This window comes from Oryzias latipes, chromosome 3 (genome assembly GCF_053564925.1).
Source record: "Oryzias latipes strain Hd-rR chromosome 3, Olatipes_Hd-rR_3.1".
Lineage (NCBI taxonomy): Eukaryota > Metazoa > Chordata > Actinopteri > Beloniformes > Adrianichthyidae > Oryzias > Oryzias latipes.
Genome location: NC_136239.1, coordinates 34,147,763 through 34,162,279, shown reverse-complemented (window position 1 = coordinate 34,162,279; position 14,517 = coordinate 34,147,763). Strand labels below are relative to the sequence as shown.

Genomic DNA, 14,517 nt, shown 5'->3' with positions numbered 1-14,517 from the left:
AGTGTATTAAAATGTTCATTCCTCATGAAAAGAGACTCCAAAGCGGTATTTTAATCTGAGTATTCCCCACCTAACCCACAAAAACGAGCAGGTTCTCATGAGCTGATGTAGACCAGGGGGGCACAGCCCCTTCCAGGAACAGTCAACATTATCTCAGATTTACACGTAATATATTTCAAAGGCCAATAATACATATATATAACTAGAGTTGTTAAAGTTCGATTCATAAAACGCTTGAGGGAACTTTCAATTAAAAAAGATTAATCGATGCACATAAACTTTACCAAACCTTTCTCTTCCTCTCTGAACCAGTCGAGTTCATATCACGGAAGCAACGCTGAAGCACTTGAACAAGGCTTATGAAGTAGAAGAAGGTAACGGCCACCTCCGAGACTCTTACCTCAATGAGCTGAAAATTAAGACGTACCTTGTCATTGATCCAAGGGTGAGCAATTTTTCTGCCTCTTTTTGTGCCTATTTGCTGTATATGTTACACCTCTAAAATGAACTGAAAAAATATTTTAAAACATAGTTTTACAGTAAAAGTATATGTATTTTAGCTTGTTTTTTCCCCCCTAACATTATATTGTGTTGTATTAAGAGCTGCTGTAATCCGATTACTTATAGGATTAAAACACAGATTACATTTACATTTTACTGCATGAAACCACTGAATCATTAAACACAGACTGTGATTGCAGAACAAGCTTTTAGTTCAACTTGATCCTTGAATTCTGTGAAATTGTTGAATACTTACTTCGAAAGAGTCATTTTGGCGATTTTCTGTTTCTGCATCTCCTTAATGAATTTTTTGTATTTTAGTTCAAATCACATCTTACATTTTTTACAGTCAAAACATTTTTGCTCTAATACTTTCCAAGACCAAGGATTCATCGCTGAACCCCCGAAATGCTCCAAAACCTCGAGTGAATGATGGTCTAAAGATGAGAGCCTCTGTTCGTATGACCCGTTACCTCGAGTCCTGGGGTGCCGTCAAACCTTTTGCACATCTTCAGAGTCGGGAGGGTTTTTCCACGGACGCCATTGTTAATGGGAAACCACGCCACATGGTAGGATACAGCGACTGTGGATAATGCACTACACCAGGGGTCTGTAACCTGAGGTTTATATATCCCTCCATTGTGGCGCTTTAGCTTTAAGAACCATTTAAATAAATGTTGAATGAGTTAAGCACATATTCTGATTTATGCTGCACAATAGCATCTAGTTGTTGTCATAATGATATAAAATAGCGTTTTTAACTCAAGTACATCTCCTACAGCAGCAGGATCTGTTTTGACACAAGGTGTACCTTATTTTGAAAGCTACGTGCTGCTGTCAAAACTAAATGAACTGAAGTTATTTATATAAAACTATTAATAAATTTTTGTACATATTTAAAAACCACATGAATACATGGGTATGGCTGAATAACCACATAAACATAAAGTGTTTTATTCTAAAAGGGTTAAGTGGGACTCGGTGGTTCCTGCTGAGTTTTGGTCAGTAAGGAACTGGAACAAAGGACTCTCTTGTCTTTAAACGTTGCAGACCTCCATGTTTCTAGTTAAAAATGTTAAAAGTCAGCAAAGGATGCCCTCTTTTTGCAGTTAAAACTTTAAAACCTCCACGTCGAATACATTTTATCAAATTTTTTATGTATTTTTTATGTATTTCCAGGACATTCCTTTGCGTTCAGCTCACAGCTCCCACCTCACTGAAAGGTAAGACTAGGTGTCATTTGCTTGTAACAAACTGAACGTAAAGGGGCAGCTTATCTCACAAAGATTCATAAACATTTATAGCTACTCCTCTCTCCATTCATTTAATTAATAATTCCTCCCAAAAGTAGATTATGTGGCCTCCAGATTTGCTGCCAGCCCGTTGCCATCTGTCCATATAGATGCATTATCTCTGCATCACTTTCCATTAGCTGTAGTGTGATTAGAATGTGGTGTTATGAACGCATTTTAATTGTCCTTTGGTCATTGCAGTTTTGGAAAAGTACTTGTAAATGGTATAGTAATACACTATGGATTCATGCCGTTTTGTTTTTGCACAGCAGTGAAAAGCAAACAGATCTGGAAGCTTAAATTTGAAGGAAAGTTATAAATAGCGGTCACTTTTTTTCTATTTGAAAAAGGTTTTAAAGTGTTCAAATATCAAATCAAACTTTATTTAAAAGGGACTTTTCATACAAAAGTAACACAAAGTGCTTTACAGGCTTAAAACAATATTAAAAAAAAAAATTATAAAACACACATCAACTCTCCCGACTCCCAACGTAAAATTGCACATGAGTAAAACTCAAAGTTTAAATAGCAATAGAAACTGAAGTGGAAACGTATTTAAAAAAGGATTGGAAAAATATTTTTTCATAAATGATGAATCTACCTGGTTAGTACAAAAAAAAACAACCTTGTGGTCTTTATGGTATTTTTCAAAACGAGTACCTAGAAGTCTTTTATTATAAAAAAAGTGTGATTTTGCAGCAGAAACTTCTGATTCTGTTCATTTATTCAGTCTACAGAAGCATTTAAGTACTGACACAAGTATAAATGTGTGAGCTCAGTCTCAATAAATGTTTTTAAAGTAGCGGTCGGCCTCCTTTCCTTCTGCCACGTTCTCGCCCGTGCAGCATTTTTGTCAACCCCGGGTCCCCGCTGCTCTCCTGTAATACGTTTGTGTGCTTGTGTTTTTAATGTTGGACCCTGGCAGCATTGACGAGTCTCTTGAAGAGCCGTTCTCCTTGCCCAATCCTCCGTTCGGCAGCTCTAAGTGAGTGGGGCTTTCTCGGTCCTCGTCCCTGTCTGTGCAGTAGTTCTCAACCTTTTTGGCTTATCTCTCCCCTCAACAAAAACAAAGTTAATGGTGAAAGGCTCATTGAGGCTTGTGTAAACACCAGCATGGTGAGCTGTGGTGCACCGTTGGAAAATATTCCTCCTTTTTATCTGTTTGTTTGGTATCCCTGAAGGTATTATTCAGAGAATGTTAATGGTGAAGAATGATTTACAAACTCAAAGCAGATACAGCGGATGACATTCCAGAGTAACAAACACAAGTCTTATCTGTTTAGTCTTGATTCCTCATCAGCCCTGCCAGAAATCTTGATATTCAGGGTGAGAACTACTGCCTTGGTGGAGAATCTTCTACCCCAACACTAACCTGAACAGTGGGCAGACACGTCGTTTTTCATTTCTCACTGTTTGTAACAGGGCAACGCATCGTGATCTTCAAAATCTCTGCCTCCGTTGAGTGGACTGACCTGCTCCTATTAACACTAATCACTGACTGGGGCCTGTGTGCGTCTTTGCGTGTGTCTGTGTGAGTGTTTCCTTCCTGATTGAGGAGGGGTTTCCAAGCAGAAGCACGGCAAAAGCCCTCCCAGTGAATCCCACGGGGACTGTCTAACACACGGCGTTATGCATCCAGCACTCTCTCTCTAAACCCCCCGCCTCACAGGCACAAACAATATTTTTCTGTCCTCACTAATGCTCAAACATTGTCATTACCTGATGTGACCCCGAAGCAAATGAACCAGGGGAACCTTCGTGACCTCATCAGGTTCTGCGGCATCTTCTCCAATCAGGCTTTGTTTCCTGAGTCTGTGGCCTAATTGTGTCTCTGTTCTCTGGTTTAGGAACAAATCCCAGAAGAGCAAGTTTGATGAGGAGCTGCACAATGAGATGACCACCACCATAGATGAGCTCAGCAGCAAGTGTGTCATTTTGTGTGCATTTTTCATTTGATTGCTTATAAGTATTTCATTTAGTAGTATTGTAAAATTCAATCTGTCTTACTTTGCACAAATGTTTCCAGCAAAAAACTGTATTTTTCTGGCTGAAATACAAATAAAATTTGCAATACTTTACATTTCAGCACAACGTGTGTCTTACACTAACCACATAGAGTGTGTTTTAGTGTTAAGTGCACACGACTGAACAGAAGATGCTCCATCCAAAAATTAAATCTTGAGATTAAAAAACAGAATTTCCTAAAAATGTAGGGAGTTCTAAAAAGAGCTGAAATATGAACTGTTCAGAAAAACAGCAGCTCTGAACCTTCTGGATAAAATTCAAAGACTGTTTTTAGTCAAAGATTTGGTCGTATTTGGTTTCCTTTGAGCCTCACAGACGCACGGATGATTTAGCTTGATTTATACTGAAAAAGGGATCTTGTATGAACCTTTTTTTCCCGTTTTTTTGGGTGGAATACGTTTGCTTTGTTGGCTTAGTTTTTATTTGCTTGATATTTTTGCAAAAATTTGAGGGCAAAATTAGTTTTTTGAGTGTAAAGAAGGAGGCAAAAAAAGAGTGGGGCATGAAGAGATGAAGCCAGCAAACGTCTTTGTTGAAAGAAGCCTGATATTTAAGATATTAAACTGCTTGGAAATGTATTTTTATTCAATTTTTTTATTAATTCAAACATCCAAATCCAAGCGTGTACTGTCATTTGTACATTTTGTACAACGAAATGCCTTATTTTGCTGTCCACAGTGATTTATATATTACATGTGGGTGCAAATTGTAAGTTCTGCGTTCACAAAGTGGAAAAATCTCAGAAAGTCCCTTTGCTTTGCTTTGAAGAAGTGATTCAAAACAATTTTTCATACACTTTTATCATAAAAGAGCGGCAAACTTGTGCTGCGTCATCCAGTCAAGGCACAGGGACGTCTCACTTTTTTGCACAGAGGATATTAAAACGTTTGACGTCATTCATTTCTCCAGGATAATTCAAAAAATTGTTTGGAACATTGTTCTTGTGTAGAGTTTGGAATGCTGATACGCTAACACCCAATTTTCTTAAAAATTGAACTCCCTCAGCCGTCTTTTGAAGTTGTGGCCAAGCTGCTGTCAAGCAATCACATTAAGCATCAGCCCAGCGTGCTGCCGCTTTTTATGCCCTCTGCGATCCACTGCTGATTCAACCTCAAGCCAAACACAGTACAGATGTTCCAGATCTTCGGGCAAATGTACTCTAGTTTCATGACTCAAACTGTGAACCACAAACCAGAAATGTTTATATCCTTCCTGTGCAGCAGTTTGTATGCAGGAAGTGAGATTTTATTTATGCTTTTGGCTGTGCAATAATGATGGCTTGCATAAATCTCCCTTTTTTTAACATCTTTCTTCTTGTCTGTCCAGGCAGTGGTCTAAGTCTGAAGAGAGTGGAAGTTTAGCTCTGTGGTTTCCAAAGAAAGACCTGGAAAAACAGGTTGGTTTGAAATAAAGAGGCTCAGAAGTTTCTGCACGGCGAGAGCCGTCCACTCAAATGTCTTCTGTTTCTGTTCCTGCTCCAAGTACCGAGCCCTAGATTTGCCAATGTTCAAACACTATGTGAGCTGTGCAACCTTCATTTTCCTCTGCATCTTTGTGGTTCAGATGCTGGTCACAAACGAGTGAGTACAACCTAAATTCATCCCAAAACGTTCTCAAGTGTAAATGTTTAAAAAATGAGACTTTAAAGATAAAAGCTGCAGGGATGGAGTGAGGAGCTCTGGCTTTGTTTCCTTCAGTCGACAGATGCTGGGGACGTCATTTGGAGTGTTGCTTTGTGTGCTGATACTGACCCTGGCCATCTGTTTTGCAGGTCACATACAGGTCAGTATCTGAAGCTGTGTTCAGCATCGCCTTTTTCTCTGAAGTTTGATTTATTTTCAGAACTGTTCTGATTTGCACTAAATGCAAATGAGTCGCATGACTGTTTGAGTTGGCAAAAAGGTATGTCATTTAACCTGCAAACATGCTGTAAACCCAGGTTTTGTCATCCAGTTGGAATGTGTTACTTTCAATTCCCCCCCCCACTTCCTTCCTTTTTTCTTTGAATTATTTGGGCAATTATGTTTTACTTTCAATTGGGAATTGAAGTCTCAGAATTGCTCCTGAATATGACACATAAGCACATCTATAAGAGGATATGAACCTAGCTCCCTTGTAGACCATCACCGTAACATTGTAGCGGACAGTTATGTAGGTCACACAGACAGCTGACGCGAATGACGAAGGCAGGGTTTACAAGAGTGCACGTGCTGAATGAATAGTTCACATTTTTCCTTTTAAAGGTTTAACCTTTGTGAGAATAGAAACATGCTCTCTGCTGTCTGATGAAGGCCTTGACCTCCTCTTTGATGGGTCCGTCAGCTGTTAGTCACCCTCATGTGGTGTGTCTGTGGACGGCTGACTGTACGGAGCGGATCCACTCTAAACTCTTTTTTTTCCCTTCTCCCAAACGTCTGCAGCGCTTCTTTCCAGAGAAGCTGTCTCAGTGTCAGTGGCTGCCGGCTGTGTCGGAGGCGGTGGTTAAGCGGCCATGCGTTCGCCTGCCTCTGGCCATCGTCACGACTGCGGTCATCATTATCTTGGCGGTGTTCAACATGGTACGACTGTGCTATTTAAAGCTGAGGAACACTTCATAGATGCCGTACCAGACTTCAAAGGACAATGTCCTGTGGTTGCTTGTCACTCACGTTTTTTTTCTCCAACTCTCCAGTGTTTTGTTCACATGGGTGGAAAAGAAGGCTCTGATTTCTTCTATTTACCTGTGAGTCGCACTTTTGAAAGACCCACTCTGATCTTTTATTATTCTATTGTAAAAGCATTCCCAGTCATCTTTTAATTATGATTATGACGTTTTGAGGCAAAATCCAAATAATTGTGTTGTTTTCTAGGACATAGTTTCTGCAGAAACCCCGGCAGTAGTTCATTAGAAATTCACATCTGAGTTGTGAGTGGGACTGTTGGTGCGGAGTAAGCCCATACCCACTTCCCGTCACCCATCTGTTTATGCAGTCTCCCGCTAGCTCAAAGCCACTCACACCCCAAACCTAAAACTACTGGTTCAACAAAAATAGCGAGCAATATTGGAGATATCCAGCCGTACCGTTTTGAGCCAGATTCCAATTCAATTCAATTCAATTCAATTTTATTTGTATAGCCCAAAATCACAACAACAGTCGTCTCGATGGGCTTCGAAGTAAAACATGAAATCAAAAGGATCACGAATACAAAGAGTTAATAGAAAAATACTAAAATGAACTAACAAACTGACTAAGCTATACTGGCATCCCTGCCCTTAGACCCCCCTTCGCGGTAAGGAAAAACTCCCAAAAAAACCGGATTCCGGAAAAAACGAAGAAACCTCAGGGGTGCCCATATGAAGGAGGGATCCTCCCCCAGGACGGACAGGCGATTTACCAGAAATCTTAGATAAGAATTAACTTATCTAAATCTACAACTACATATATAAAAGTCCAGCAGACGAGCTTCATCCAGCCGTGGAAGTCTGACCCCACTCTAAGCACTCCCACTCCCCAGGAGGGGAGAGGAAAAGAGGGACAATACATGAATCGCACTGCACCAAACAGAGGCATGGAGAACTAAATGATAAATTATGATCAAGAATAGAGGAGAGGAAGGGTAGAAGTAAAAACAGGAAAGAGGACAGAACCCCAGTGCACCATAGTTACCCCAGCTTCAACTTCTAGCAGCCTTTTAAAAGAAATAGTTATTATTAAGTTTAATTTAAACAAATTAACATTAAGTTAAATAATCTCTGAATACTAACTAGTCTGACAATAAGCCTGTCCAAAGAGGAATGTTTTCAGTCTAGCTTTGAATGTAGAAACTGAGTCGGCCTCTCTTACATGAGCTGGGAGTTTATTCCATAAGACAGGGGCTCGGTGACTAAACGCTCTACCTCCAACCGTACTTTTACTAATTCTAGGAACCACAAGCAGTCCTGCATTTTGCGAGCGAAGTGTTCTCATTGGATGGTAAGGGACTATGAGGTCCTTAATATAGGACGGGGCCATTCCATGTAAGGCCTTATAGGTTAACAGGAGGATCTTGAACTTGATTCTGGAATCAACTGGGAGCCAATGGAGCGAAACTAACACAGGAGTGATGTGCTCAGACGAGGAAAACAAAGACCTTTATGGATCCATTTGTCTGCAAATTGATGCATCAGAATGGAGCGGAGCAGGGAGTTTGAGACCTGCCCAGCATATTTTCAACTTAACAAATATGTTCTTTTTCAAACTGCATTTTTTTCTTGCTCCTGATTCACAATTCGACACAAAAAAAGAATTATGGCAAAAATTAAAAAAAGCAAAACAAAAGATAGCATTATATTTTAGAAAACAAAACAAAAACCCAGAAAAAAAAACAATAACATTTTTAAAAACTACAGTAAATCAAAATGAAATGTTGGAAAACGAAGCACAGAAGCAAACGGTAAAGATAGGTCCTATGTGACATCATTGATTGGATGATGACCATCACTTTAACTGAAGGTTATTTGGCATGAAGCGATACTGGATATCATCATCCGATCAGCGATGTCCCATAGTATCCACCTATTCTGGTTTCTCATTGTTTTGTTTTTGTAACATTTCATTTTGTTTTTTCTGGAATTAACTTTTATTTTCCATAATGTTTTGGTTTTTTCCGTTTTGGTTTCTGGAATTTTTTTTGTTTCCTAAAATGTAATGCTGTTTTTTTTATATTCGTTTTTGCATCAAGTAATTTGTTGATACTATTTGTACTTCAAGGCCACCATAGAAAAAAAATGCTGGAACTAAATTAAAAATACCAAAAACAATACTTTCATCGGAGTGGGTCTTTAAAAATTTTCTAATTCCAACAACATTTCTGTATTCTGAAGTTTTACATATCAGAACATAATAGGAGGCATGTTTTTTGGTGCTTTCTCTGCCCTCCAGTACTCTGTTTACTGTTGCATCCTCTCGCTCATCGCGTGTGGAGTGTTCCTGCGGGTGAGCTTCGAGCTCAAAGTGCTCTTCCTCACCTTGGCCTCCACCACATACTACATCATCATCTTCAGCAGCAGCAAGGACTATTTTAAGGCCTACGGAGACTTCCTCCATGCTCAGATCAACAGCAGCTGTAATGACAGCAGGTGGGACCCAAAGTAGAAAGTATTTCCTGCTGATATGCTGTTTCCTCCATTTTCCATGATAAACCAGAAATATGCAAACACTGAAGTATTTTAAATGCAGTTGCGTTTTTTGTGCTAATTAATGCAGACATTTAGGAGAACCGGAATTTCACTTAAGCTCAAAGTCGTTGTGAAATGAAACGGGAATGCTCTTGTTTTTCTGCAGTAGGGGAGATGATTTGATGGATCTCCTAAGCTGTATAGGACTTGTTAAACACCCCCAGTACATGAGCTGCATATACATCACACTGTTCCTGATTACCATGCTCATCATCTCACAGCAGGTATGGAAACATTTTCCTTCTTTCCTCACATTTCAGCATTTTTAGCCCACTTTTACCAGCTTCTTTCATCGTCTGCCGCTTTGCCTTCCAGAACGAGTACTGCTTTCGCCAGGACTTCCTGTTGAAGTACAAGAACCGAACTGAACAGGATGAGATTGAAACCAGGGAGAACCTGAACCGCCTCCTATTGGAAAACGTGCTTCCGGCCCACGTGGCGACGCTGTTTGTCGGGGAGAACAAGAAGAACGAGGTAATATTTCTGCAGACTTTTCAGTTTGCCGGGTTGTGGGTTACTAACCTAAAAGTCAGAATTTTCCCAGCATTCCCTTTGATATAAAAAAAAAAGATGCTGTCCTTTAACAGCACTATAATTAGGTGATACTCCAGCACTTTAAATTGGACAAATATGAGTTTTTATTGGATTTTCCTGCAGATCGAAGTCTAAAAATATAAATTCTGCCATGAAACCTGCTGCTGATCAAGCTGTGAGGTTATCAGTCCCTCACAAACCTTAATATGAGAGCAGGAATGGATAGAACAATAAGGGGCTAATCCAAATTTTTGTGCATTGAGACTCTTCAGTGCTGCTGCCTTAGGCGACTGTGTGGGAACATGTCAAAGTTTACGCTGCATGAGGGAAAGCCAAACCATCCTTATCTCTTTTCTCTTGACTTTCCGCTTCAACAGGATCTCTACTACAAGTCCTATGACTGCGTTTGTGTGATGTTCGCCTCGGTGCCGGATTTCAAAGAATTTTACACAGAGTGTGATATTAACAAAGAGGGCCTGGAATGCCTGAGGCTGCTCAATGAGATCATTGCCGACTTTGATGAGGTCAGGACAAAGACGGGAAGGGGATCCATCCCTCTGTTCATTACCAAATTCTTCTCTGAGATAAGAGTTTCATGAGTAAACTTTAGGAAGTGAGGCTGGCTTAATGTTTCCAGGAATAAATATAAGGATGGACAGCCTTTCCATGTGGGTGTCTCAATGTTTTCCTGTGACCTCACAGCTGCTGTCCAAACCAAAGTTCAGCGGTGTGGAGAAGATCAAGACAATTGGCAGCACCTACATGGCTGCCGCAGGCCTCAGCGGGACCCCCGGTCAGGAGAACAATCAGGTGAGGGCGGGTGGTGCCTTAGAGTGGGGTCAGACTGAGTTTAGACCATCTGAGTCCAGACAAGCCGTAACTTCACCTTAAACATCTCTGCTCAAATTTACCACCATGTCTTGCTACATTCAGTTTTATATTTATTTGCAAAAACCATAAAGTTTTAGTAATCTGACTCCTATAATGTCAGTCTAAATAGTGGAAAATTTCACTATTTATTACAAAAAAAGAAATTTAAAAAATGCCAATATTGAATGGAGCTTTAGTGGCGATATACAAGGAGAGAGAAAAGGTGGTGTGCTTCCGGTTTAAGGGTTGCCAATTTGATGCCCAAGAGCTGGAGGTGTAAAAAAATGAAATTGATTTTTTTAGCCCTTGAGCAAGGCACCAACCCCACAGCTGCTTTTAGGGACTTACTATTGGTGCTGCCTGCTGCTTCTGCCTTTCCAACATGGAAATGACTCAATTGAAAACAAAAGAGAAGTTCTTATTAAGAGAGATAAACAACAACCCCAAGTACAAACAATAATCATAATTTCTGTAAGGATGGAGTAAAAGTGTTAAAGGAAAAGTGATTAAGTTATAGTGCACACACTTGTTTTATGAACAACCCTGGGAGTATTTCAGGCAGAGCGTTTACCTGGTTACCCCTCCCTGCGGGCGGTTCAGTCTAATTAACTCACCTGTTTAGCGTCCTACTTAAGTTCTAGGTGTGCGGTCCAATCCCCCGTCATCCATTTCCACGAGCTCTGCATTCATCGCAACCACCTGTGAGCTCCGTTAGGGGTAGTGCAACCATTGTGCTATCCTAGGCACTTTAAAAATGGGAGTTGGGTCATCTAGACCCACTACACAGTGCGCTGAACCTTTTTTCTTCAACGATTTGTGATCTTCACTGGTGTCCATGGATTACATGAAATCTTTCCCAGCTTTATCCACCTTTGTCATGGTAGGAATAGAACGGCAACTTAAGGGTGGGGTCATCTAAGATAGCACAAGGGTTATTACCCAAAGTTTTCTATGGAGATCTTTGTTTTATGTATCTGAACGGAGCCGGATGCCAAACTAAAAGAAACATGAGAAATAAATCCCCTTTACTGTATGAGTTGTCTGACTGAAATACTTTATGATCTTTCTAAAAAAAACAATACTTTTTTATTAACCATTTTTTATCGTTTATGGTTTTGCCACATCAATGCCAATTTTATTCTCTGAAAATGTCTTTTTCTCACACAAAAATAAAAGTGCTTGTATCCAATAAGAGACGTTAGGAGTTTATTTTTTCCTAATTAGATTATTTAATATGTCTAAGATTAGTAGCTACATTGATTTGTTTGCATTATTTTTATGTGGAGCTAAAAGTGAAAACTTTGGTGTCCAAATACAACCTTTTTTTTCAAACTCCACAGAATTTTATTTTTCTACCTGTCATCATAGTAAAATGATTTTTGCTTTAATGTTAGTAGTACTGATATTTGTCGTTTTCGGTGTACTTTTTCAGTGTAGATTTCAACATTTTAAGACCGTAATTAGCAGGACTTGGGTGCGGTCCCTCGAACCAAACAATGAAATGATGCAGCGATCCTGCAGTCTAAGTTTTTGGGACCATTTTAACCCTTGTGCTATCTTAGATGACCCCCACCCTTACATTGACGTGTTCTCCCTACCATGACAAAGGTGGATAAAGGTGGAAAGATTTCATGTACCGGTAATCCATGGACACCAGTGAGGTTCACAAATCATTGAAGAAAAAAGGTTCAGCGCACTGTGTAGTGGGTCTAGATGACCCGATGTCACAATGTTTAAGTGCCTAGGATAGCACAAGGGTTACAGCAACAGTCAGTCAGTGTGGCCTTCAATCTGAATTTTTTCCTACTTTTACTATGGATGGAGCTAAGCGGATTGATGATTTTGTCTTTGTGGTAAAATCAAACGCAATGCTCCAAACATAATTTATGACTTTTTAATGTCAACTTCAGCATGTTTTTGAGACTTTTTCAAATATTTGTTGCAGATTTGTACATTCCTGCACTTTTTAACACATAGGAGGAGCCCTGTGATCTACAAATTACATTTTTAGAAGTCTCAACTTGTCAACATTGATGCTTGGGAGGGGAAACAGCCGTTGCATTGACTCTTGTACATCCTCCAGGACCGGGACAAGCAGCAGGCACAGATTGGGAATGTGGTGGAGTTCGCCATCGCCATGATGGGCAAGCTGGACGGCATCAACCGACATTCTTTTAACACCTTCAGACTTCGTGTGGGTGAGTGCTGCCATGAATATAAACCCTGCCATGAACTAAAAGTGCACCCTGTCTCTGTTAAAGCTGGCACATGCAGGCTGCAGGTTCCCCTGTTGCTCTGGGCCTGGCATTTATGTGGCGCTCCTGCAGTCTGAGCAGAAGCATGCGTCGGCTTTTAGCTGGGATTTCAGTGTAAACTGTCCCTGGAAATGAAGCGAAACCACAAACTCATCTGCCATAAACTCAAACTGATAGTTTGTTATATCTGCTTTATTTGAAGGTTGACTATAAACTGCCACATTTAACTACAGTCCATGAGTTTTCCTTTTGAAACAATAAACTGTATTTTGTCTGCAGCTGAGACAACTGATGCTAAACAGACGTAGTTTAAGTTTTTGACAAAATATGTTTTTAACAGAGGGATTTTCCACGGCACTCTTTTATACTTTAGAAATGCTCAGAAGAAGCATAACTTATTTTGGAGACATAGCAGCTGTAAAGCTTTTTTTTTTTTTGAATGATAACTATTCCTTTGCTTTTAAAAGTCCATCAATCCTGCATACAGATTCTGGCTCTGAGCAGATCTCTCCTTTGCACTTTATCTTAGCAATAAAAAAAAGTCCTATTTATACAGATACTTTTTTTTTAAATCCATTTTAAAAGGATTTTCTAGTTTTCTGAAATGACCCCAGTTTAATGCATCTTAATTTTAACGATCAGAGTTTTTCAGATTTTTTTTTTTAAAGCTGCTAACAACAGAAACGTAGCATTTTAAAGACAAGTGTCATTGGGTCAAGAATTGATTGTTTTTTGAAGGCTGTTTATTTTATTTCCATTCATAACTGTATCTTAACCAAGGTTCAATATCACCACCAAAAAACTCAGGTAAATTCACGAGACCAAAATTTGATTTAATAAATGTATTTTCTTAATTTTCCTCCAGAAAATAATCTAGTTTGACTAAAACCTGTTGCATAAAGCTAGAATTCTCATTAAGATTAAACCTCTGGGAAAGAAAAATGACAAGAAACTGTTTTAAAGGAAGACTCAATTCTTATACTGCTTTAGAATTTTGATTAAAAACATTATTACATTTTTTGGCTCCCAGTCCTTTTATTAACATTTCTAGTTTAATTTCAGTTGAGATAAATGTATTTTTCTATGACATTAAAACTTGCTGGATGTCCTTCCATCGACACTGTCAGAGGTTCTCTTTGTTCTTCTATGTCATTTGTTAAAAAAACTTGCAATAATCTGACTGACAAAGCAAAAACTGAGCAGATGTTGACTGTTTTCTTGCAGGAATTAATCATGGGCCTGTGATCGCAGGAGTGATCGGGGCCAGAAAACCGCAGTACGACATCTGGGGGAACACGGTAAATGTAGCCAGTAGAATGGAGAGCACCGGGGAGCTGGGGAAGATTCAGGTATGCTCTGAGAACTCTTCTGTTTTACTAAAGCTCACAGTGAAACAAACTGGTAAAATGTTTGCCATGAAAAAATTACAGTATATATATATAATCTGATATAAATCTCAAAGATCTTGCTCCAGGCTTTTTCTTTCAAAGGTCTATATGAAAGACTTTGTGTCATATTATTCCAGCCAGGCACAAACTGCAATGGTTCATTTCTCCTCCATGCTCAATTTTCCAACGGTTTGCATTTCCGTGAATGAAAAGGGACGCCATCCATACGTCACTACCATATGCTAGTCTCCTGATTGTTTAAAGTTAAACCTGATTTAATTTTGAACACACGTTTAAATGTGCTTAACTATGCATGAATGCAAGCGTTTTGAACTAAATTTCAAAACTCATGTTTTCACGTTTAATTTTTTTTTCACTTCACATTTTTTTCAGTTTTTGTGCTATCCTAGGCATTTTAACATTGGGAGTTGGGTCATCTAGACCCAATAGACAGT

General features: G+C 39.4%; 1 protein-coding gene across 3 annotated transcripts in view; it reads left to right on the top strand.

The window, feature by feature from the left end:
* adcy7 (adenylate cyclase 7) overlaps positions 1-14,517 on the top strand; it is a 59,945-nt gene that overhangs the window by 43,424 nt on the left and 2,004 nt on the right. Inside the window, exons 10-26 of one of the 3 annotated variants that reach the window (XM_011493645.4) lie at positions 313-445; positions 882-1,070; positions 1,681-1,724; positions 2,719-2,778; positions 3,641-3,718; positions 5,145-5,214; positions 5,301-5,398; positions 5,516-5,600; positions 6,239-6,376; positions 6,490-6,540; positions 8,720-8,916; positions 9,122-9,239; positions 9,331-9,489; positions 9,927-10,073; positions 10,252-10,359; positions 12,503-12,617; positions 13,899-14,023. In XM_011493645.4, the coding sequence (XP_011491947.1) occupies positions 313-445; positions 882-1,070; positions 1,681-1,724; positions 2,719-2,778; positions 3,641-3,718; positions 5,145-5,214; positions 5,301-5,398; positions 5,516-5,600; positions 6,239-6,376; positions 6,490-6,540; positions 8,720-8,916; positions 9,122-9,239; positions 9,331-9,489; positions 9,927-10,073; positions 10,252-10,359; positions 12,503-12,617; positions 13,899-14,023 (1,915 nt within the window). The remainder of the gene's footprint in view (positions 1-312; positions 446-881; positions 1,071-1,680; positions 1,725-2,718; positions 2,779-3,640; positions 3,719-5,144; positions 5,215-5,300; positions 5,399-5,515; positions 5,601-6,238; positions 6,377-6,489; positions 6,541-8,719; positions 8,917-9,121; positions 9,240-9,330; positions 9,490-9,926; positions 10,074-10,251; positions 10,360-12,502; positions 12,618-13,898; positions 14,024-14,517) is intronic. The other 2 variants (XM_011493651.4, XM_078945320.1) reach the window with 2 other exon arrangements.